Source organism: Pelodiscus sinensis, chromosome 2 (genome assembly GCF_049634645.1).
Source record: "Pelodiscus sinensis isolate JC-2024 chromosome 2, ASM4963464v1, whole genome shotgun sequence".
Classification (NCBI taxonomy): Eukaryota; Metazoa; Chordata; order Testudines; family Trionychidae; genus Pelodiscus; species Pelodiscus sinensis.
Window position 1 is genome coordinate 976,501 of NC_134712.1, and position 22,612 is coordinate 999,112.

Genomic DNA, 22,612 nt, shown 5'->3' on the forward strand with positions numbered 1-22,612 from the left:
GGAGAGTCTGGTCAAACCCAGTATTGTTCTTCCTGCTGTATGAACACGCTCTCTCCCCCCATTCTTGTAGCCTAGGAGACCAGATAAGGATGGAGATGCTCTGTTTTGTTATGTCTCTTGCTCATCCTCATTGACGCTGCATAACACATCTTCAGGGTCACATTCCTTGTAAGCTCTGTAACCTGTTAGTTTGTAGTATAAGAATATGTTGATCTAATGAGAGATTATATAAATAGTAATTAGGGGCGGGTATAATTGTATTCATTATTTGCTTATTAATATACATTTTATGGCCGTTAACATTACTAAATAAGGTTTTAGGAAAAGTAGTGATAGACGTGTGAATTAACATACTCAAATAGATCAAAGATTCTGTGGCCTATTTGTTGCCACTCGGATGTTGTGTTGAATGTCCGAGGTAAATGTGTGTAGGCAATAAAGCAGATCCGTTTACCCCATCCGCTCCTGGGTCACCTGTTTCTTCTGTAACACCTGCAGGTCTGCTCCCCAGAACAGCGCCCCTGTGTCCCGTGGGGCTGGTAGGTCTCCAAGTGAGCTGGCGGCATGTTTTGGTCAAATAAACACAGACCCAGGTGGTTTGGTTTGTTCTCTTTTTTTTACTACAGTTACATACAGAAACTATTCCAACCGAACGCAGACCACAAAAGGAATAGAATAAATCATTCCCAACAGCATCAGACCCCCCTCTCTTCACTCCTCCGCTCTGACTTGCAGCAATCGAGTCTGAACCTCCCTAGTTCGGCTGTGGAATTAACCCTCTCCCCGCCCCCCACCCGGACACGTCCGCTCTAGCCCCTCTATACAGAATGAACGAAAGGAACGAGAACACAAATAAAATCAGGCCAATTACAGAGAGGACATACGATCCCGCAAACAACCCATTAGCTTTTAAATTAGTTTAATTCTACATTCACTAGTTAAATAAATTACCCACAGTAAATACTGTAAGGAGGTTTGTGGTCTGCCAGTCTTCAGCCCTGGCATGAAGAGACATGCTACAATCTTTATTTGTCTAGTCCAGAACTAGACACGTAAGGCTCAGCTACTGTGTATCAATTTTACAATGTCCAGCAAGGACAGGGTGAGCTACGCAAAGGCGCTGAGGGATGAGGGTGAGGAGAGAGAGAATAGCTTTGCAAAAGTTGGATTATTTAGAATTTTTTTGACCATCATACACAGAAAATCCATTGAGTTTGGTGGCAGGCAGTCAAGGATCCCTGGACACAGAAACGGATTCAGGAAGGCATTTTAAAACCGCGAATCCCAACGGAGCAACAGACACAGCTGTTACAAAATGCCAACTCTAGCAACTGGACTCTGACGAACGACCCTCGTCCTTCCTCACCACGATGTGCTTTTCTCAGTGTAATGCGTCTGTCTGATGTGGATATACAGCTGCTCCTCCCTTCATCTTGTACTGTTGGAACCACTATTAATATACGAGAACTTCTGTAATACTGTACAAGGGTCCTGACTTTTGGCTTCTCAAGAGATTACCTGCCACTGTCTTTATGAAAACATCCACAAACAGCGACCCGAGGGGACGAGCCATTCAGACCCAACTTGGTCACATCATTCCCCAGGAGTGAGCCACAAAGACTGGCCCAGGCTTATGCAGATTTCACTCTGCTTCTGACCGATGAGCTCAGCCCACCTGTAGGGACCCTTTTCAGACCGGGAGACACATGGCTACTCCGAAGCACTATTCCTTGCGCTTGTCAGAGAGAGGAATCGAGAGGCAAAAAACGGGAACAGAAACATTCAACGGCAACAGGAGAAGAGAAGAGAAAGGAGAAAAGTGGCAGCTACACCTCTGAGATGAAAAGCCACAGACGCGTTCGTGCCTGAAGCATCTGCTGAGGGCTGCCAAGGAGCGTTCCTGGGAAAGGAAAAGGTTCCACCTTTCCCGCAGCCATCCTTTGGAAACCAATGGCCGGTATCGAAGGCACATAGCAAACAGTATGTAAAACTGGGACACAAAAGAGGAGTAGGGAGAGATCTATGTGCATGGGGGAGGGTGAGATGACAGGATAGGTTTGTCCTGTGCGGCAGGAGACACAGAGTCGCGTCACTTGACAGCGGACGGGCTGGGTCTCCAGAGATCCTGCCCATCCCCCAGAGAAAAAAGGAATCTCATCGAATGTGCAAACTGCTGGAGGTTCCTGCTGAATCCACAGAAGAGAAGTTGCATCAAAAACTCCCAAGGCCCAAACAGAGTCGTCTTTGGAGAGAAGACGAATATTCCAACACTGCTCATTCCCACGTTGCATTAGCCAGCTGTTGCTTCCTTTACCTTGGTGGGGAAGCCGGGCCCTGCGGATTCCGGGCGTCTAGATGTAGGGCTGATTGATCTAAGCAGCCAGTGTGACTTCCCCCTTGGACAGCAGCACAGGAAGGCTTGGCTGCCACTGGGCAGCCTCTCAAGCAAAGGGCACAGAAAACAGCCGGAGATTTTTCCCACCAACCAAATGAAGATATGCAAAGTTCCCCTCTACCATGGGAGCCAGTCTCTGGGGGCGAGAGCTACCAAAGACAGAACAATTGCACCCCAGAAACTCACCAGTGCTCACCCTGCACTCTGAGAATTAGAGGAACATGTTCAGGGATGAAAAACCAGGAACTTGGACTCCTGTGCTAAGATTAGGCCACAAACAAGTTCTGACTTGCAGGATTATGCCAGCTTTAAAGCCCCAGGGAGTGAAGCGGGGAAGGAGGAGACCTGGTAAAATCCTTCTAGCCTGAAAAGTCTGCAGGTTGCCACAGGTTCTTACCCGAGGTGCCAGAACACACACCCGTCTGCTGGCAGCTTTCGGAAAGGAGAAGCTGGCGTGGGGAAAACCCAGCGTGCCAACCACACAGCGGTCCCACCCCGGGGAGCTAGCAGGGCACCACTGAGGTGCGCCAGAGACAGCCAAGATGGCGAAATAGAAAACAAAGCGTTTCCCTTTCAGGTGCATGTGGGGGTTGGACAGGTTTTTAAAAAGTGGCTCCTTAAATACAAAGCTGCACCAAGGTGACTGCAGGCGCCTGTCCATGGAACAGCAGAACGAAGATTCCCGAGGATCCAAGGATCTTCAAAACCTCCTAACAGGGACCGGTGTCTCTGCCACCTTGTGGGCTCTCAAGCCTCCCGGGGAAGAGGCTCCCCTCAGGCTAAGCCCCCAGCTGTTCTGTGCTTTCTGGATGGAAGGGGAACCCCGCAGGGACCGGCTCCTTTCCAAGCACAGGCCTCTCAGACTCCACTTACTTTGGGAAGATTTTCCCTCTTCGGTTAGGCCTCGGCGGGAGGGTGGGAGCTGTGCCGGGCTCCAACAGCCCCCGTTGGTGCAGCGCGGCTTTGGCTTTCCGTTCTCTGCTCACCGCCAGGCGTACCGAGGTCCTACCGTTAGCACGGCTGCTGCCGGAGCTTGGATTTCTTTGGTCGCCAGGTTCAGAAGCAGGGTCCTGGGTAGAAAGCACCCAAGCAGGCCAGGGGTCTAGCAACGCAATGGGACTGGTTACGAGAGATCATCGCCTCCTAGGCTACGCTGCATGGACGGTGTCAGGCACCGCAGAACATGGCTAAGGGGACCTTTCACTCCCCCTTCCGCCTTTGCAACCAGGGGTGGGGAGAGGCCACTGGCACCTGCCAAACAGACCTGTGGGGCGCACTGGTTCGTCCGCAAGGTGGCTTGAACTCAATTCTCGTATCACAGGACTGAACCTCGCAACGCCCTTCAGAGCCACACGGTGCTGGTGCTGCACAGGGTATTCCCGGTTACACGAGGCTAGGCAAACCCTTCAGCAGAGTGACAACTCTTTCCACGCAAGCGTGAGCCTCTGAGAGCTGTAGCAGAAGGCAAGTCTGTGTCTCACGGACACCTGGGTTGGTCATCGCCAATTCCCAAAGGCTGTAGCCAAGACATGTCTGGATCACTTGGGTCATTCCAACAACGCTACTCGGGAGATACCTGGCACAGTGTCAGCATCCCGTGAGTCAGATGAGCAGAGGTCTAAGGGTCCATGGACTCCAACAGGACATGTGCTGTCATGGGGATGCTATCCACATCTGGCCACCCTATGTTATTCTTCTGCAGAACATTGGAAATCCCCACTAGGGACCAATCATCTGGGGGTGCTCTCGGCCCTGCAAAGCAGCAGATCTCAGCGAGGACGGTTCCAAGAGCTATCCCCGGAAGGAAGGAGTGGTCTGTGCCAGACTGCCAGGGAGTTCTTGCTCCTTGGAAAGAAACAAGCTCCATTCAGGTGGCCCTGTCTGAGCCAGTAGCTACCACACTGGCCCCCTGGGAGGGGAGCTTGCCTTTCCTTGATAAGCCTTTTGTGCATGTGAACCACCTGCATGACACACTGAACTGCAAGCTGGGACAATGGAAAGACAACTGCAGGGCAAGTTCCCTCAGCCTGGCCGTGGGGAGCCTCAGTCTGCCCGGCATTTGCCATTGGACTCCATTCTCCACTTGCCAAACAAGGGACCCTGGTCCTGGCCAGCTTGATCTCAAGAGCTTCTCCGGAGGGCACTTTCTTTCTGACCGGGCCTCCACCCGATCCTGCCAGCGACTAGCCAGGAGCCAGCACTAAAAGGAGTCCGCCCTGGGCGATGCTAATGCAGGAGCCAGGCGAGTGTCCATTCTGAAAACAGGTACATTCACCGTTACGAAATTCCTCGGAAGTTTTACAAGATGCTTGGTCCTGCTCTACGGGCACCGCAGTGTTGGCGTCATTCTTAGACACTCAAAACCCGTCACCAAATACAGACTCTGGCCTTCTCGTGTGCCATGTCATCGGCCAGTCTAATATGTAGCGTGAGGATAAAAAAAAGTCCTGGGGTGAATGGGAAAATGGCTCTTTGGTATTTAATCAAAAGAAAGCTATACTAGATGCGATTCCTCCGAAGCTCTGTGGAAAGCGACAGCGTCCCTGTCCTAGCACGTCCGCGCTGCACATCTCCCACGCCGAAGGCTCTAGGGGCAATGCTGCTCTCAAGGGGAGGGGGAGAGTCGTGAAGGAAGGGGCTGGGCATGTAACATTTACGCTCTGACTCCCACTCCACACTAGACAGTAACACCAGCAGCTAATGGAAAAGTGTTTCCTTGTCAATCTCACGTCCATTCTAACTGAGCACTTTGAACCGAACTTGTAACTTGGCAGTAATACCCTTCATTCTACGCAATGCTACGACTCTTTAAAAGACATCGCTAAGATTTCAAGACACTATTCAGACTATTAACTAGGCTTCATGCTATAAACATTCTCCTAATCCATGGGGCACAGCAGAAAGACTCATCAAGTTGCCAATACCAGGGCTCAAGCTCCCTCTGGCCACTGCCTTTAGACCAGCCAGTGGGAGGTGAGAAAGCTAGGCTGGAAAGTGGACATGATTCTGAATGAAAACCCAGGGCAGAAACAGCTCCGTCCCAGAAAGTCAAACCATCGGAACTTCACTGTAGGCAGCATCTGCGGGAGGTTTTCCTGACCTACATCATACCCAATCCAGTTATTTCCTAAAAATAAAATCGGATAGCCTGACCTCGGTGGGCATATTTACTAGGTGGCTGGTCTTGCGTACACAGCATTAAGGAGCTTGAGAGAGAGTTTTCATCCACCACCAGCAATACCCCACATTTACATTTCTTAAAAATAGCATCAAGTGAAATATCCCTGTAGATCTCTTCACAATTTGGTGAATGGCTGCACGATCCCTGTCCATAAACATGCTGTATATATTTCCTATATAAAAAATATTTTCACACTGTAAAATTGCATAATTACTAGAAGAGCCTGCAACTCATTTCTTCTTTTCTTGTTTCACAAGAAACTCAAGTTTTGGCAAAACTGCAAAGGGACAGAATTTCACCCTGCCTTCCGAAAAGTCCGCAAGAACGTAGGTTTGGTTTCTACACGCGTCCTCGTCTTGTCTAGATAAAATCTCAACCTGTGCGATGCTGCAGGGTTGCAGGAGGCATGGACCTAGAGATGACTGCGGGATGGTTTCTTCGTGAAGTGCAACACACCCGCAGCTAGAGATGCAGTCTTGTGTTGGCAGCATTCCAGGGTGGCGGTTGTGGGGGAAGGGAAGGAGGGGAGACGAGGAACCGTTCTGATCCATTCGCCATCAGCACAGCCATGGCGGGAATGCTCCAACAACCCATTCTAAGTTGCTCGGGAACAAGAGTCTCGTCATTTGGGAATGACCAGGAAAAGCTCCCTCAGCCCAGGAGGTTCGCGGCGCAACTGTGTGAGAGATCTCACAATGCGCGGCGTGTCTGCTTTTCCTAGCCATCACCCAGCCTCTCCCACTTCCAGTTACAAACCATGGCAATGGTTAACTCCACTGGGGCACAGGTAGCGGGGAAGGAACAATTAGTTTAAACAAACTAGACATATGTGGGAGTCTGGTTCTTTGGAACACGTTCATGCGTAATGCACCTCAGCCCCATCTCCGTCCGTCTCCCACGCAAGAGCGGGTACGTCAGCCCGGCCAGCACACATTCTACCCCCAACATCCCTTTGTGTATTCTGGGAGAGGGGAATCCCCCTTTGTTTTATTCTACTGCTAAAATAGACAGAGGACCAGACTGCACAAGTAGTAATGAACTAGGCTCTCCCAAGCCTTAAATCACAGCTTGACTCGTCTCTGTGCTCCCCACCCCAAAACAGGAAACGGACATGTATCCAGTTCATTCACGCCACGTGTTATCCGAAGGGAGGGGAGAAAATACCCCCACCCCCTCCATTCACAGCCTCCCCTCCCCCAACTGCCACATGGGGGTTGTGCACTTTACCATGACAACAGGGCTCTGTCTAGTCACAATATACGGAGCTTCTCGGATTGCTGGCTTCTCGGCCGGCCCTTGCAAGAGCATGCCAAAGAGCTCTGGGTGTGCTCTGCCGGATTCCCAGCGGGCGCCCCCGTGTGCTAGTCCCCAGCGTGGACTGGGCTCCATTCTTGTCTGTCCCTGGAGGGGGGTAGGGGCAGGGGGAGGGAAGGCTGTGGCTGCTTACGCTGTTGCATACACATGCAGACGTTGTGGTGGTGTTGTTTCCTTTTAAAACGATCAAATTACTGAGACACCCCCCCCACTGGCCCAGGCCGCTGTACGAGGTAACTATGGTTCAGTGGTGCTTTCTGGGTAACTTCCAGGTGAACGCAGCCTGGCCTATTTCTGTATCTGGAATATAAAAAGCCGCAAGTTGATGTTCTTGGCCGCCAGCAGTTTGTTACATTCCACAGAGTCGATGATGGGCAGCGGCACGTACTCCGTCTCGTTGTTCTCGTTGGTGAAGACGAAGTGGTAAATCACGGGGTTGATTTTCACGTCGTCGTAAGGCCCCTTCAGGAGCAGGAAGGAGCACTCCATGGGCGAGCTGATCTTGCTTTTCAGGATGAGCTGGAAGGAGAGGGTGCGCTTGCAGGAGAGGTTGGGGTTGCGCTCCGAGTCATTGACTCGAGCCTTCAACACCCAGGTCTGGTTGAGCACGGTGAACCTGGGCGTCTCGTAGTACAGGCGTGTGATGAAGTCGTCGGTGCGATAGGGACGGAACTGAACTTCTGCAACACAACAAAAGAGGGCGGGGGAGAAAACACAGACAATTAACCGGAGCAGCTGGCAGCCTGAACAGTCGCGTTCGAGTTACCTGTGGCTACCTGTGCAGGACCTTTCTTGACATGGCTTAAGGAGACCCGTGGGGCTGGGGGTGACCACGCAAAGCCAGTTAGTGTCAGGAGAAACGTGACTTCTTGGGAAGGAACTCAATGCACTTGAACAGTCCATCCAAAACAGTAAATGCAGGAAGCACTTTCAAGATGCAGAAAATTGAGAGGAGGGGAGGGGAGGGAAGGGGAAGGGAAGGGAAGAGGGAGAATAAAATACAAAGAAGGTTAATCAAATCCACTGAATACTCCACCTAATAAACACAGGAATTGCCACACTGGATCAGACCATCTAACCTAGCAGGTGCTTACAAGGAAGGCTGAAGAAAGCCCATGTGTAGACCATTACTCCTCATTCTGTGATGGGATCAGGTCTGGAGCCAGGAGGGTTTATACCCCGTAGAGATCTGCAGATGTAGTGTCTAACCCTTTTCTGAATTCCTAGCCTCTGTAATACCTTCTAGCCGCAAGTCTCCCAAGTCAACAGGCTGGTGTGTAAAGAAGCACTTCCCTAGCTCGCTTTGAATGTGTTGCTGCACAGTGAAGGGTGAGCTCAGGTTAGCTTGTGAGACGGGGTGGTGCACACCGCACATAATTACACCCCATCAGTCAGTTGGCTGGGCAGGCTTGCCTGCTGCAAACGACCGGCATGCGTGTGGTTATAAACTGCCACCGAGAATAGCACAACGGGCAGGCTCTTGCCACGTGTCTCTTAGTGATCTGTGGGTGGAGAATGAGCCAGGAGAACCGGCAGTATGCGTGTCGTGAGGTCACCGTGGCTGACCTTAGGGAGAAGATCTTGGGTGCGCCCCAACTGAGGTCGGGAGCGCACGAAAACAAGTACCACACGCAGACACGATCCAGTTCAGATAAAGCACATTTTATTGGGATTGTGCATACAAATCTGTAATCAAGGCAACAAGGCACAATTATGCATCACCACAGTGCAAAACCACAGAACAGGGCATGTGAAACACAGACCGGCAGGGTTCGACAACGGTACAGAAAATCCTGGGTGAAGATACATCAAGAAACAGAACAGTACAGTGGCTAGAGAGGGTCCAAAGTCACTTCTGCAAATGCCCTCTGAGCTGTGAAATCCAGCCCCCGTTTCAAGGCACAGGCTGCTGTCAGTCCGAGAACCCCTTTGGCCACAGGGCCCACAGCCCACCAACCTGCTCCAATCTGTCACTTTGGAACAAGCATGGAGTTTCAGTGTTTTGAGTCTTTCCTGTACACACCATGGAAGCTCAGCGCACACCGAGAGGTACAATGACCCCCGGGGTGCATTTCGTACAGGCTGACATACTCCTCGGCATTCCCGGAAGGGTTAGGAAAGCACAGCAGGCAACACCTGGACAAAGGAGGTGAGCGGTTATTCAAGCTACACAGCATTTGTCACTCAGCTGGGGGAGGCACCCCGTCATTTCACCACGGCACCCTACAACGAGAGCTCAGAATCCAGCTGTCTCCTGGGGCATCCTGCGGCAGAGCTGCTAACGCGCATCTCTACCCAGAGAAGACGTTTCTCCCGGGCAGTCGCTGCGTGCGGCATTGGGCGCAGTGTCGAAATTTCGCCACCACGGCGTGGCCGCAGCAGGGTCGTCTCGCTGCCTAGCCCACGGGGATCTAACTCAGACTCAGGTTCAAAGTGCAGCCGCTACCAGACTGCGCTTTGGAACTCTGCTCCCCCTCCTGAGCACCAGCTACTTACGCAGGGCCACTGGCAGCACTGGGCTTAACGCTGGGAAAAGCCAGACTCCGGCCCAGCCAACACGACTGCTCCCTTCCGCACGGCCAGGACTCCCGGCACAATCCATCTGCCACACGGCCGCCTAGAGACCTTTCCCCAAGGACTCAAGCTCAGATTTAAAAAGCCGAGTCAGAATCCGGTTGCACTGCTCGAGTGGCTCTTGCCGCGCCGGCAAACGTCACCGCTCGGCCTCCTGTGGGGCAGGCAAGCGGAGGTCCTGAGCCGCATGAAATGATCACGCTTCTGCCCGCAGCTCCCACCTGGGACAGCAGCGCATCTACTGCTCCGCAGAGCGGAGGAGGGACGCCAGCCGAAAGCAGATCTTCCCCCGGGCTCCTCTCTGGGGGCGGCTAAGTCCTTATGGAAAGGGAAACACGCTTCCCCCACCCACGCCTCTCCCCCCTCCAAGCAAATCCATGCCCTCCCTCGGAGTGTCTCTCCTATGTGATCTGCCAGCGAGTACCTCAAGCACAAGTCCAGCGGGAATGCCCAGGGCCTGACTTTAGCACTGAAGGGCCTGTAAAGTACCCAGTTTCCCTGCACGGTTTTATTCCAGATTCGTTCATTTCACATTTTTATCCCTCTCCCCCCGCCCAGTTTTGCCGTGGGAGGCAGAGAACGGATCGCCTGGCGCTGGGGTTTTGTCTTTACCCAAAGTAACCCAAGAACAGGAGGCACTCGGAGACGAGAAGTTACGAGTCGCTGGGGCCGCTCTCTGGAAGACCCATAAAAACAAACAGCAGAGACCCCGCGGAAGAGACATCAAAGCTCTCTCGATAGCTCACCACGTGCGTGACCCAGGAACCAGAAGGGAATGCGAGCCGCTGTGATCCCCCTCCAGTGGGAACGAGCGGCCTAGCACGAAGGGGCAGTGGGCGGGACACCCGTGTGAAGCTATTCAGACCCCGGATTCCACTTGGAGGATGCCTCGGATGACAGACAAGGGTTTGGTTAGCTGGGTGCTGTCTAATTTCATTTGCACTTGCCACAACACCAAGGGCAACACTGCTTTCCAATTATCATCACTCTGGTCTTGCTCCTCGAGCCGGCGGCAGCAACACCGGCACCTTACCTGCAGCTAGGAAGGGGTCTCCCTCCGTGCTCGGCACAGGCACTGCTCCGGGGACTAGTCGCCGAGGGAAGCAACGCCACAAGGACGGAGGCCAGCTGCTGCCCAGAGCCCAAGCCCAGCCTCACACAGGTCCCGTCTTCGGCAGCCTGAGCGTTCGCCTCCTGAATCAAAATCCCACCTGAGGCCAGGACAGTGAGATCTGCTGCGGAGCCCACACTTGTGGCTGCCCTGCCATCCGCTCCGAGACAGGAGCTACCCCAACGGCCAAGCGGGCAGGGCAGCGCTGGGAGAGCTCTGCTGGCACAGACACACTGCAGCGCCCGGCTGCTCTCGAGCGCCACGGGCCACGGCCTAAGACAGCGCCACTGGGGCCCGAGACACACGCGGAGAGGAGTGGGAGGGCCCTGGAGGACGTATTACCTGTATAGCCAATCTTCTCGAAGCTGAGCAGGCTGAAGATGCTGTTGTACAGCTGCATTTCCTTTTTATGGGTTTGGTCCATCTCGTCCAGAATCTCCATCAGTTCGTTCCCAGTCTTGGTGGGGTGAGTGCACTCCGCTTCGTGGACTGTCAGCTCGTGGTACGGGCCCTGCCACGGGCACCCGATCCGCTTGTACTTGCACTGGGTCACCCTGTGGCGAAGAGAGCACAGAACGGGAGACGTTGTCCGGTCTGTAGGCAGAGGCTGCGCTGGGACGAGATGCACGAGTGGGAAATGGGCTTCCTGCCTGATCCCAACGCAGCCTCAAAGCAAAACCCAACCACTCCCCGGCTCCCAGAATTCATCTCTGAACCTCCAGTCCTCAGCATCCCAGAGCCGCCAGCCCTGCCAAAGAGGCTTGGGTCCACGGGGCAATGGCATGGTGCCCGCCTACCCGAGCGCACGCAGCTTCCTGCAAGGGGCCTCCCAGCTCATACGGACCCACTCGACCCTGCGGCTACTTTGCTAGATTTCACTTGGCTGCAGGACCAGAGAGAACGCCTCAGCACTTGTATGGCCTCAAGCTGTGCCTTGTACCTGGCCCCTCCGCACTGCCGACAGGCTGCTGTCTAGCCAGCTGGCGACTCTGCCAGAGAGCTCTACGGGGAAAGGAAGTGAGGGGGCGTGCCAGAGGCGAGGACAATGCTGCCTCTGCTGGAGGTTGCTGGGGCGGCTACAGAAAGCAGTCAAGTGCCAATCTCTTTATCTCCGTGCAACCCACGGCCAAGCCAGTCACAGACGCAGCCGGAGCATCACACGCACCGGAAGGGGGAAGCTAAGCCGTGCAGCACCGGCCCCGCCCCATGGAGCCAGCCCACATGGTCTCCGGGGAGGGGAGGCCTCAGCGACAGAGCGTCCAGTCGCCCAAAGAGATGCTCTCTACAGCCTCCCTCAGCTCAGCCATGGTGGCTGTGGCACGGGTCTCACTCCCCGTCTGTGTTACTTGCTGCCGACAATCCTAGTCTCCCTGGCTCTCCACTTTCGGTCCTCCTTGGGGATCTGGAATGTCTGTCAATTTGGGGTTATCTACACTCAATGAGTTCAGCCCACCGCCTCCTTAAGGGAGATGGTCTACAAGACTGGAGCAGTCGCCATTCTGTGCAGCAAAGGAATCTTCACCCCTTGCCGCGAACCCACAGGAGATGCCTTTTGCTAACGAGTCCACAGCAACTGGGGAGCAAGGGAGAAATCTCAGACCCGCCCCCGGGAGGCCAGGGACGGCTGAGCTCCCTTTCAGCCTGAGTTTCAGAGGCGATGGCTGATCGGGAAAAGGCAATTCTAGCTTTGGAAGGCTCTTTTCCAGCAGACCGCCACCACTGGTCACACCTGGTGCTGCTTTGACACTGGTCACTAGAGGTCACTCCAGTCCCCTTCGATACCATGGGGCCACAGGAATATGGCAGGTGTGCTGGGCCTGCCCACAACAGCGACTGTCACGACTGGTTACGTAAGGGATGCTTGATACCCCGTGTTCGCGAAGCGGGACTCAGTCCTGCAGGGCAGAACAGGGCCCGTCTGAAAACCCAACTGCCTCTCGTAAGGGATGTTCGTGTGTGCCCCTTTACACGATTAACCGGTAAGTTCATCCAAAGAGTTACCCGCACCTCTCCCCCGCTGCCTCTGTGTCGGCGGGGGGAGCAGGAGCTGGTCCCCTGCATGCCAGCTCTGATTCCCACAGAGGCTCCCTGCATCGGCTCCCGCCTGCCCCCTGCACGTGCATCCGCTACAAATCCCGGCAGTTACACGGTTACACAGACACACGGTTTTTAACATCCCTCCCCCCCTCAGCAGCACCTGCCGCCCCCACTGCTCACACCAGTGTTCGGCACCACACGCCCGCCACGCAAGGCGTTTCAGCCCACGCAGTTCTTGGCGTGGCTCAGGCCACTAACACCCACGCCGCGGAGGAGACGGCCAGGAGCTAAGACGGGCGGTCGTGGCGGGGGCCAGCCAAGCGCCGGGCGCCTCACGCAGGGACGGGGCGACGGGTTACCTGTCCTGGCACTCCTCTTTCTGGTGTCGCTCCAGGAGGGAGCGAGGAAACTGCCGCAGGCAGAAGCCACACTCGGATGGCAGCTCGCTCACTGCCTTCTCCACGGCCAGGTTCCGGCAGCACAGGCTCTTGCTGATCTCACAGCGGCAATTGGGGCAGGTGGCCTGTTCCTCCTTCAGCCGGGCATCGGCCAGCAGGTGGATAAAGCAGCCAGCGCACATCAGGTGCCCGTTCGTACACTGCGGAGAAGGAAAGGGAAACGAAACTTCAAAGACCTTGCGGGAAAGACCCACAGACTCCCCCTTCCCCTCCGCCCACTGGCACGCGAGGCTGCCTAGTGCTGGCTACAAGCACCCCCCGCCTGGGCTGCCTCCGGGCATGTGCTGCAGCTGGGGGGGCGCAGCCGGGCCGTGTGTGAGAAGAGGAATTATTTTTAAATGCACAAATAAGCTCCCGGTCCCAGGTCAGCGAGAAACGGAGCATCCGCTGCCAGGGACACCGCAGCCCAGCCCAGCCTCCCCAGTTCGGTGAGAGCCCTCTGCGGCTCTTCGCAGCCTGCTGGGACACACTGGCTGCATTAGCCGCATGGATTGGCACCTCGCTGATTACACCTTGGTCCAGATCGTTTATAGAATCATAGCACAAAAGAGCAGGAAGGGACCTCGAGGGGGCATCGAGTCCAGTCCCCTGCACCCCCCCCCCCCCCAGCAGGACCCAGCACCATCTAGATCAGGCCTGGGAAGCCTAAGGCCCAGGGGCTGGATGTGGCCCCTGGGTTGCCTGGATCTGGCCCCCGAGGCTTAGGGCTTCCCCCCACCACCTTACCCTGATCTAGAGCATCTCTGATGTCTATCAAACCTGCTCTTAATATCTCCAGAGATGGAGATTCCACAACCTCCCTGGGCAATTGATTCCAGTGTTTCACCACCCTGATGGGTCTGCACCCTTTCCTAATGTCCAACCTAAACCTCCCTTACTACAGTTTAAGCCCGTTGCTTCCTGTCCTGTCCTCAAGGGTAATTTTCTCCCTATTATGAACACACTGAACAGCACTGGTCTTCGTACAGACCCCTGGAGGGACACCACTGGATCCCCCTGGTCCACGTGTTTATTGACACCTCCCCGCAAGGGATGCTAGTCAATTGGTGAGGCTAGAGTTTCCTTTACAAAAGCCATGTTGACTTTTCCCTCAACAAGTTACGTTTATCTACGTCTCTGACGATATTTTTTTTTACTATGGTTTCTACCAGTTTGCCCAGTACTGAAGTCAGGCTTAACGGTCTGGAATTGCTGGGATCACCTCTGGAGCCCTTTTTAAAGAAATCGGCATCACCTTAGCTACCCTCCTGTCATGTGGTACAGACGTGGCTGTGACGACAGGTCACAAACCAGAGGATGACTAATTCGATCCATTTTCAGAGAAAGATCACCAGCACAGCTGGCAGTAGTAACCAGATACGCAGCAACCAATAAAAACAGCCGCTTTCTGAGAGAGAAGCAAAGGAAAAACGACTGTCATCCTACCACAGGTAGGGCGCATTTGGGCCTTTCTGTAGCTTGAAAGTCAAATAGCCAGATGTGAGCAATATTCATGACTCGAACAAGACACCAGCCCTTCCTTAGGCAAGCCCTTGGATTTCCCAGATGGTTTTACATTGGCTACAGTGCAACGTGCTTCTGTCCATAACTGGACTCCTATCTGCAAGGTCCTGCTGGCCCTTTCCTTCCTCTCTACCTTACGCAAAAAAGCTTGTTCGTAAAATATAGCTTTCCCAAGCCCGAGACAATTAAAGAGACTCCAGCCCCGCACATGCCATGCTCCTGGAAGGCTGAAGAGGGAACACCACCACTGTTCCGAGAGAAACGGTATCAGTGCGAGTCCTAGTGTAAAATTCCTCAGAGTAGCCGAGCCGTGGTCAGCGGACCCTGGCTGGCACTTGGGTGGAGAGCGCTGTCAGGTACAGGGGTGAAATGGAAAAGCTGCGACCAAGCAACGCACCCACTGCGTGAAAACACTCTGGGAAAACAAACCCAGAACTCACTAGTAAGGAGTCGGCCTATCTGCTAGCATGGCTGGTGAGCGGCCACGTTTCTAGTCGGTTTTCCTTCATAAGTCGCGTTGCCTCCGAGAGATTTACCCCCCGGGCAAAGTTACTTCCGACCGGCCTCGCACATGTAGTAAGACGAAGGCCTAAAACAGGGGTGGCCAACCCGCGGCTCGCGAGCCACCCCTGCGCCTTTACAAACGGCCCCTGGCTCCCCGTGCTCACCGGGGCAGGGGAGCCGTCCGGAGCGGCGATTCAAAATGGCATCACTAAGATGGTGTCGGCTGATGGGAGCCTGATGTAGCCAAAAAGCCCTGTCTTTTAAAGGGGCAGCGTCTCTTTTTTTTGCGGGGGGGGGGGTCACTCACTCTGGGGGGGAGCTCTTTTTCTTCCCCTCCCCCCCAACCAAAAATTGCTCAAAAAAAATCCTGGTGCGGCTCTTCACATTTTTTCTGCCGCTATTTCGGCTCTCTTTGTTTAATGGACTAGCCATCCCTCGCCTAAAACATAAGCCAATGCAGCACAGGCTTGGTCTGAGGCCTGAGGCCTAGCTAACAATGGACACAACATGGCTAACAAAGCAAAGCTAAGCTTTGAGCCAGAGGCAGGCCCCAGCTCACAGATCTTGGCATGAACACAGCTGAGCGTGCAAAACACTAATTGGTGCTAGGTACTGACTGCAGAACAGTAATTGGTCCTGGTTCTAAGTGGAAAGCACATGATCTCACTCACTCATTAAAAAAAAAATACAGGACTATGTAGCACTTTAAAGACTAACAAGATGGTTTATTAGATGATGAGCTTTCGTGGGCCAGACCCACTTCCTCAGATCAAATAGTGGAAGAAAACAGTCACAGCCATATATACATATATGCATATATATATGGCTGTGACTATTTTCTTCCACTATTTGATCTGAGGAAGTGGGTCTGGCCCACGAAAGCCCATCACCTAATAAACCATCTTGTTAGTCTTTAAAGTGCTACATAGTCCTGTATTTTGTTTTAGCAACACCAGACTAACACGGCTACATTTCTATCGCTCATTAAAAAAGACCTTGGTACTCACTCCTCACAGATACAGACCCAGGTTCAAGTAAGGGTCTAAAATGACAGCCCGATTCATAGAAACGATCTAATCAAACCATGAGGTACAGAGTGATGGGTGGTATCTAAGTAGCGTCAGAAGGTTACAACCTGACATCAGCAGTGATGTGTAAGTTGTTAGTACCTGTATATAAGGTGGTGTCTTGGGGGGAACAGTCTTTGTCTGACCTGGGGCAGTAGAAATTTCCCACTGACTGAGTCAGGCCATTGTTACGAGTACATATGCGCAGTGGTTCTGCAGCGTCTACTGACAGCTATGACTGTACTTCGCTTAACAATAAACCTGGCCGGGCACCTTTGATCCTTATCTGGTTGATGGTCTTTGGGGGCTCTCTTGGGTCTGCTGTGGAGACTAAGTGCACAAGTCGCCACGGCCCACATCACTGAGCGCACACGCAAGCAGCCTTCTGGGTCTCATCATCGACGGAGCCAGAGACCGTGAGGACCCCTCCTGAATAACTACAGCGCAGCAAGTGCTACGGCTAGGAAGGGTGTCAAGCTGTCTCCAGCGCAGGCTCTCGCCCATGCCTTCCCCTTGCGTATTATGTGACAGGCCTGTAGTGGCGCCCACAGCGAGCTGGGCACTGCAAAGACACAATGAAAGCTCTAGCCCCCCGGTTGAGAGCTGGCAACCCAAGATCACGCCCGATAGAGCTGATTCTCCATGGCATGCAATGCTTACGCTGAAGCCACGGGACACGGCGGCACTCCGGCCAGGCCGTGGGAGGGTGGATTCAGCATTGCGTGTAGTTTAGTTGCACAGAGCCGGGCAGGTCCACCCTTACCTACTGCCCACCCCCGCCCTGGGGGAGAGAATGACTCCCAGGTAATTGGCTTGGGGTGGGGCGGGGAAGGGAAGCAGCCTGTTTTAACAAGCTTAGGAATAATCAGTTGGCCTGGCAGCCTAACGCCCGATTCCTGCCCACAAGTCTGTTCCTTGTGGTGTCAACAACGTGAAATTCGCTCCTTGATTTTCATTCTGCAGCTGCCTCCATCATCAGGAAATGGGGAACGCAGGGGAACGCAGACCCGTTAGGGGGCAATTTCATTAGCTGGGCTCCTTTAAAGCTGCCGCATACGAGGCTGCAGACACTGATGGCTTAGCCACTCCACCCTCTCCCCTACCCTTCTCAGCAAAGGGCCCCAATTGCCAGTGACAAGGGCATTTGCAAAGCCTGCCCATCCCGTGTTTTGCATCATTGCTCTTAGAAAGGCAAGCGACCCGACTGTGTGTTTATCTGTCTCTGGCCAGGGTTCCAAGTCTAGAGAGTCCGGGCTCTCAGAGGAGGGCTCCACCCGCACAGCAAGGAGGAAGTCACAATGTTTCTACACTGAGGTCAGCTGCAGATTTACCTGCGAAGGCTGTTTTTCCTCTCTGCCAAGCCTTGCACAACCGCTGGTCAGTTTTGCATCAGGTCTTAACACGCCTTAGATCACAGAACACGAGAACTGGAAGGGACCTCGAGAGGGCATCGAGTCCAGTCCCCTGCCCTCACGGCAGGGCCCAGCACGGTCTAGACCATCCCTGACAAGTGTGTGTCCAACCTGCTTTTCAATATCTCCAGGGATGGAGACTCCACAACCTCCCTAGGCAACTTATCTTCATTAATGCACAGGTCTCTGCTATCTCTATTTTAATCATCCATTTCCAATCACCTGCTCCAAACATTCTGTCCGCAAAACGCCATGGGCATTTCCCCAACACCCAGAAAAAAGGATGGGTTTGGATCGCTTTTCTCCCCAGGGCTTGGGGGTGTTTTTTTAAGCTGCAAACTGCCCGTCCTAAAACCCAACGTTTCTCCTGCCATTACGCCACGTTCAGTCTCACCACGTAATAAGCCTCGGTCCAGATCTCTAAGCTGCCAGCAAAACCCGGGACACCCAAGCAGAGCACTCAGCAGTCTAACAGGGAAAGACCAGAACAGGACCAGGATACACCTCAGAGAAAGCTCAGCGAGGTAGGCCAATGCCCACACACTGCACTCTGGATACACGCGGAGATGCACACCGGAGCAGGACAGACCAACTACCCACACGCCTTGCAGGGGCCTACACAATCGACGAGTACGGGAACAGAACCGGAGCGTCATGCACGCAGCTCCCAGAGAGCTGGGCTTCCGACAGGAAATAAGCACTAGGGGTATGCCCAAAGCACGGGATGGGGTTCCCTCTCACTTTGCATGTCCCTGTGCAGAATGAATTTTGTTATATGCACCAACTGGCGCACCTCACAAAATCCACTCTGCATGTGGACCATCTGTGGCAGGAGTGCAGCCGAGGGGTTTTGAATGTGGGAGGGGCTCTGAGTGGGGGAGGCAGGCTGTGGGGGCTAGAGAAGGAGGGTTTGGGATGCAGGAGGGGGCTCAGGTGCAGAGGGGTTATGGTTATTGTTGGGAATGCATTCCTGCTAACATTTTCCATCTTTGAGCGGGCTGTGTGGATGTGCACTAACAGTAAAAACAACACACACACACACACACACACACACACACACACACACACACACACGTGCACTAACAGTAAAAACAACACACACACACACACACACACACACATGGACTGCTCACAACGTGTGTGTGTAAGAAAATGTATGAAAACAAGGGATAGTTAACAAGGAACAATGCTTATGATATTTAATATGAAATCAAATAAAAGAGAAAATTAAAACTACCCTTGGAGTACATGTATCATTATCCTTTCTAAGCCAAGCTAGTAAAGACATCAAAATACATATTATCCACACATAGCTCAGCTTTAAGATGCTAAACAAATCTATGAGTCAACTAGAAATAGTATTTGCCAGGACAGCATGACTAATACAATATTTACTGAAGCTTCAGGAGGTAGCTGAGTTTGTTGTTTTTTAAGTTTATCCTGTACAGACTAACAGTCTGGTAGCACTTTAAAGACTAACAAAATATGTAGATGGTATCATGAGCTTTTGACATGGAAAGGAGAGTAAAAGGCATTCACTAAGGCTTATACAGTTCCTCTGGGGACTGTTTAGGATCCATGCTATAAAACAGATAGAAGTTCTCCTGGTTTGAAACTTTCACCTTGTGTGTGCCACCAGCTCAAAGACTCAGAGGGGTAGCCATTTTAGTCTGTAACTTAAACAACCAATGGTCCTGCAGCGCCTTAGAGACTAACAAAACTCAAAGAGTAGAAGCCCCAGAACAAATTAACACCCGGCTTCAGGATTTGTAGACAGATGCATGTTTCAAAGAGCTTGCAAATAAGGTTTAATCCTACAAAACAACTAGCATCACACCTAACACTTGCTACTTCTGACTGATAAGAGACAGAACTCTACCACATAGCAAAGATCTGGCCTTAAAGCAATTCAATATACCATGTTTATTAGCAACACAGGGTTTAAAAGAGTTTTAGGGATCTGCAACACTTCAAAAAATTGTTAGAATCTTTTTCTTTTATACCTTAACCCCTATGTCAACTTTGTCTGAAATGTAATCATGCGAATGTCCTCCTGGAAAACACAAACATACCCATGCAGCCTGCTTTCCACCCGCCTGGACAGACAGAGAGGACTGCAGCAAGCCAGACACCCCAAACAAACTGCCCCTTGCCTCAACCTCTCTGCATAGATGCCAGCACCCACCCACTGGCTCTCTCCCCCATCTACCCCATGCAGTCAAACCTTTATCTCCCCCTTCCCAGGAGGCATGAGAGTGCTGACCTTCTGTCTGTCTCTCTCCACGCACAGATGGGACTCTCCAAACTCCACTCCCCTCTGAATCCCCCTCAGCCAATTACTCCTATTTTCCTCCCCCCCCCCCCATTCCCTCCTTGTCTTTCTTTTTGCCTGCTCTGGGAACTGCTCAGTTTCAAGCAAGCAGCTAGCTCCATTTAGCTGCTTGCTTAGCGAGACGAAGCCCCTCCTCCCACCGGTCAGCTGAGCTCCCTGCCTGCGCAGGAGCTTTGAACTTCTGAGTGGAGCTCAGAAAACAGCTGTGCGGCTGCACAGGCCGCCAGCTTACGGGGAACTGGTGATTTGCAAGGTTCTAGATACAGATGCAGATACAAATGTTGTGTCTGAAAATATGCGCCATAGATCTACACATCCATATCCGTGGGTGCAGATACCCACAGACAAAGTGGACGGCCGCAGATTCTAATTAAAATCTAAAATGTGTTTCATCAAGTAAACATATAACTGCTGGAAAATGTCATTGGTTACATGGGGGGAAGAGAGGGGGTACCAGGTCATACCCAGGAGCCAATGTGCAAGGGGAGCCAGCTTTTAAGCCAGCTTCCTGTGTGCACTGGCTCCCACCTCCCCACCCCCGGGCTGCTGTCTCTGATAGTGGCGACAGTGGTGGGTAGGAAGCAGCTCCCTGGGGGGTGATGCACTGGGAGATGGCTTGTAAGCCAGCTCCCACACGTACTGGGAGCCTGCGTGTAACCTTGACAGTTAACCGGCGAGCTCAGACTCATCGGTTAACCGTTACCGTCACCCCTGCACATCCCTCGCTCCAATTCCTCCCGACCCCCTCCAATAGGGTTTCCCTAACTACTCACGTACATGGCAATAGACACAGTACCAGAACGTGAGTACTTGGCAAGACCATGCTGCACACCAGACAGCCTCCATTTCTGCAGCAGGATGTGGGGAGAGACCTAACGAACCCTCTGCAGTCAAGTGCCTTTGAAGTGTCGCTCCCCAAAGAATCATCCCTGAACCCCCACCCCCCACAAGCCCGCAGGCTGCCCTCATGCGCAGTGCTGTGATCCTGGGGTAGGTGGGTCTGCGGCACCAGAGGGGGTAGGTTTGACAGGCGCAGGGAAGTACTCCGAACTTGGGCACTGCACCCCACAGATGGGCACACCCTTCCACAGGCAAACAGAACTCCCGCCGAGTGTGTCTATAAGCACCATCAATTCCAACACTGCATGCCCAGGGGCGCCCCTCAGCAGCCAGTAGCGGGGCCACTGACAACACAGGAAGACTTTAGACAAGGGAGGGACACCTAACAAGAAATCTATTCCCCGCCAAGTCAATCAGGCTAGCTCTCACCTGAAACGTGAGTCCGACAAAGCCCCTCCCATTGATTACAGACTCCCAGGGCGGGCAGAGCCCTCAGGAGTCAGCGAGTCCAGCCCCCTGCCCAAAGCAAGGCCAACCCAACTCAATCATCCCCGCCAGGCTTGGTCCAGTCGGGACTTAAACACCTCTAGGGATGGAGATTCCACCCCCTCCCCAGGGAACCCAGCCCAGCGCTTCCCCACCCCCCTAGGGAAACAGTTTTTCCTAATCTCCAACCTAGACCTGGATGGCTCACGTTGTCGGGCTCGTCGCATGGGTCCGTTCAGAGGACCGGTCTTTACTCAGTCCAGGCTTCGGAGCTGAAGCTGGACCCTCCCAGCCAGGGCTAGGGCGCTGCAGAGGGGCTGGCGCTACAAGGCCCCGTGGAAAGTCTCTGGAAAGCCGAGGAAGCTTCAGCAACCCTCCGAAAACACTGGGCTTTTTGGACGGCTGTCACCGCGGCAAGCACGTAGGCTCAGCGACCCAGGACTCTTCCTTAGGCAGAGCAGCACAGCCGGGTCCTACACTGAGTCAGCAGTGGCACAATTCATAGAAACAGCAAAGCCACAGGCCTGGGAGGGAAAGCCAGGAGCCTGGTTCACAAGCGCGCCAAGTCAGACAAGCTCACAGCCCACGAACAACGGGCTCATTGGCCGCATGGCCACCTCATCCTCCACTCCCATGTGAAATAGGCCTCGACGAAGCGCAGGAAAGTCCTGGGGCTTCATGCCAGGAGCCTCTAGTCCTTTGGGTTGGAAAACAAGCCCGGAAACAAACCAGACTGCAACTCGCATGTTATCTGCCTGGGTCACACAGCTGCGAGGACGGGCATGTGTTAGCATTGGCTAGCGCGCTTCGGCATCAACGCCCCCCTCACACACTTACCCATGCTACAGGCAGGGCTGGCTGGGCACAGGGCTAATTACCGAACCTTCCCCGCCCCACATTTCAAGCCACGCCCCCCTTGCCCAAACACACGTAACGCGGGCGACACAGCCCACTGCGTCCCGACCCACCCTCGCTCAGTTCTGCATGCCGAAAGCCTCTATTGGACAGCACCGGGCTCTCAAAGCGCCCCGCCTCCATCCGCGTTACGCCCACACGGGGGAGGCTACACTGGACCACGGCAGGGCCTCGGTTGCAAAGTGACTGAGCTGGGAAGGGCGCTGGACCTGCCGTGTGACTGAAGCCAGAAATAAATCACTCCTTGATGAGGGCCCAACCCAAACTAGCCCCCAGCAGAAACTATGCCCAGAGAATCCAGGCTCCCAGCAAATAGGGGTGCAAGCAGAGCTCTGGCTGGGACGGTCAGAAGCCAAGGAGAGTTAGGCTCCCAGGTACCACTGCACTCCAATGGCAGTTGAGTGGTTACCCCCGTGGGTGAGAAGGGGAGAAGGGACACTGAGATCTGGGCCCTACTGTCCAGGCCCACATCAGCTGGGCTAT

General features: G+C 53.6%; 1 protein-coding gene across 6 annotated transcripts in view; it reads right to left on the reverse strand.

Annotated features, from left to right (window-relative positions):
* Positions 1-597: 597 nt before the first annotated feature.
* Positions 598-22,612, reverse strand: part of ZFTRAF1 (zinc finger TRAF-type containing 1) — a 41,595-nt gene continuing 19,580 nt past the window's right edge. For 5 of the 6 annotated variants that reach the window (XM_075919918.1, XM_075919921.1, XM_075919919.1 and 2 more), the window contains exons 2-4: positions 12,972-13,210; positions 10,918-11,129; positions 598-7,570 (exon numbers count right to left, since the gene is read on the reverse strand). In XM_075919918.1, the coding sequence (XP_075776033.1) occupies positions 7,179-7,570; positions 10,918-11,129; positions 12,972-13,210 (843 nt within the window). In that variant the 3' untranslated portion in view covers positions 598-7,178. Of the gene's footprint in view, positions 7,571-8,536; positions 9,027-9,386; positions 11,130-12,971; positions 13,211-22,612 lie in introns of those variants that run through there. The other variant, XR_012901154.1, reaches the window with a different exon arrangement.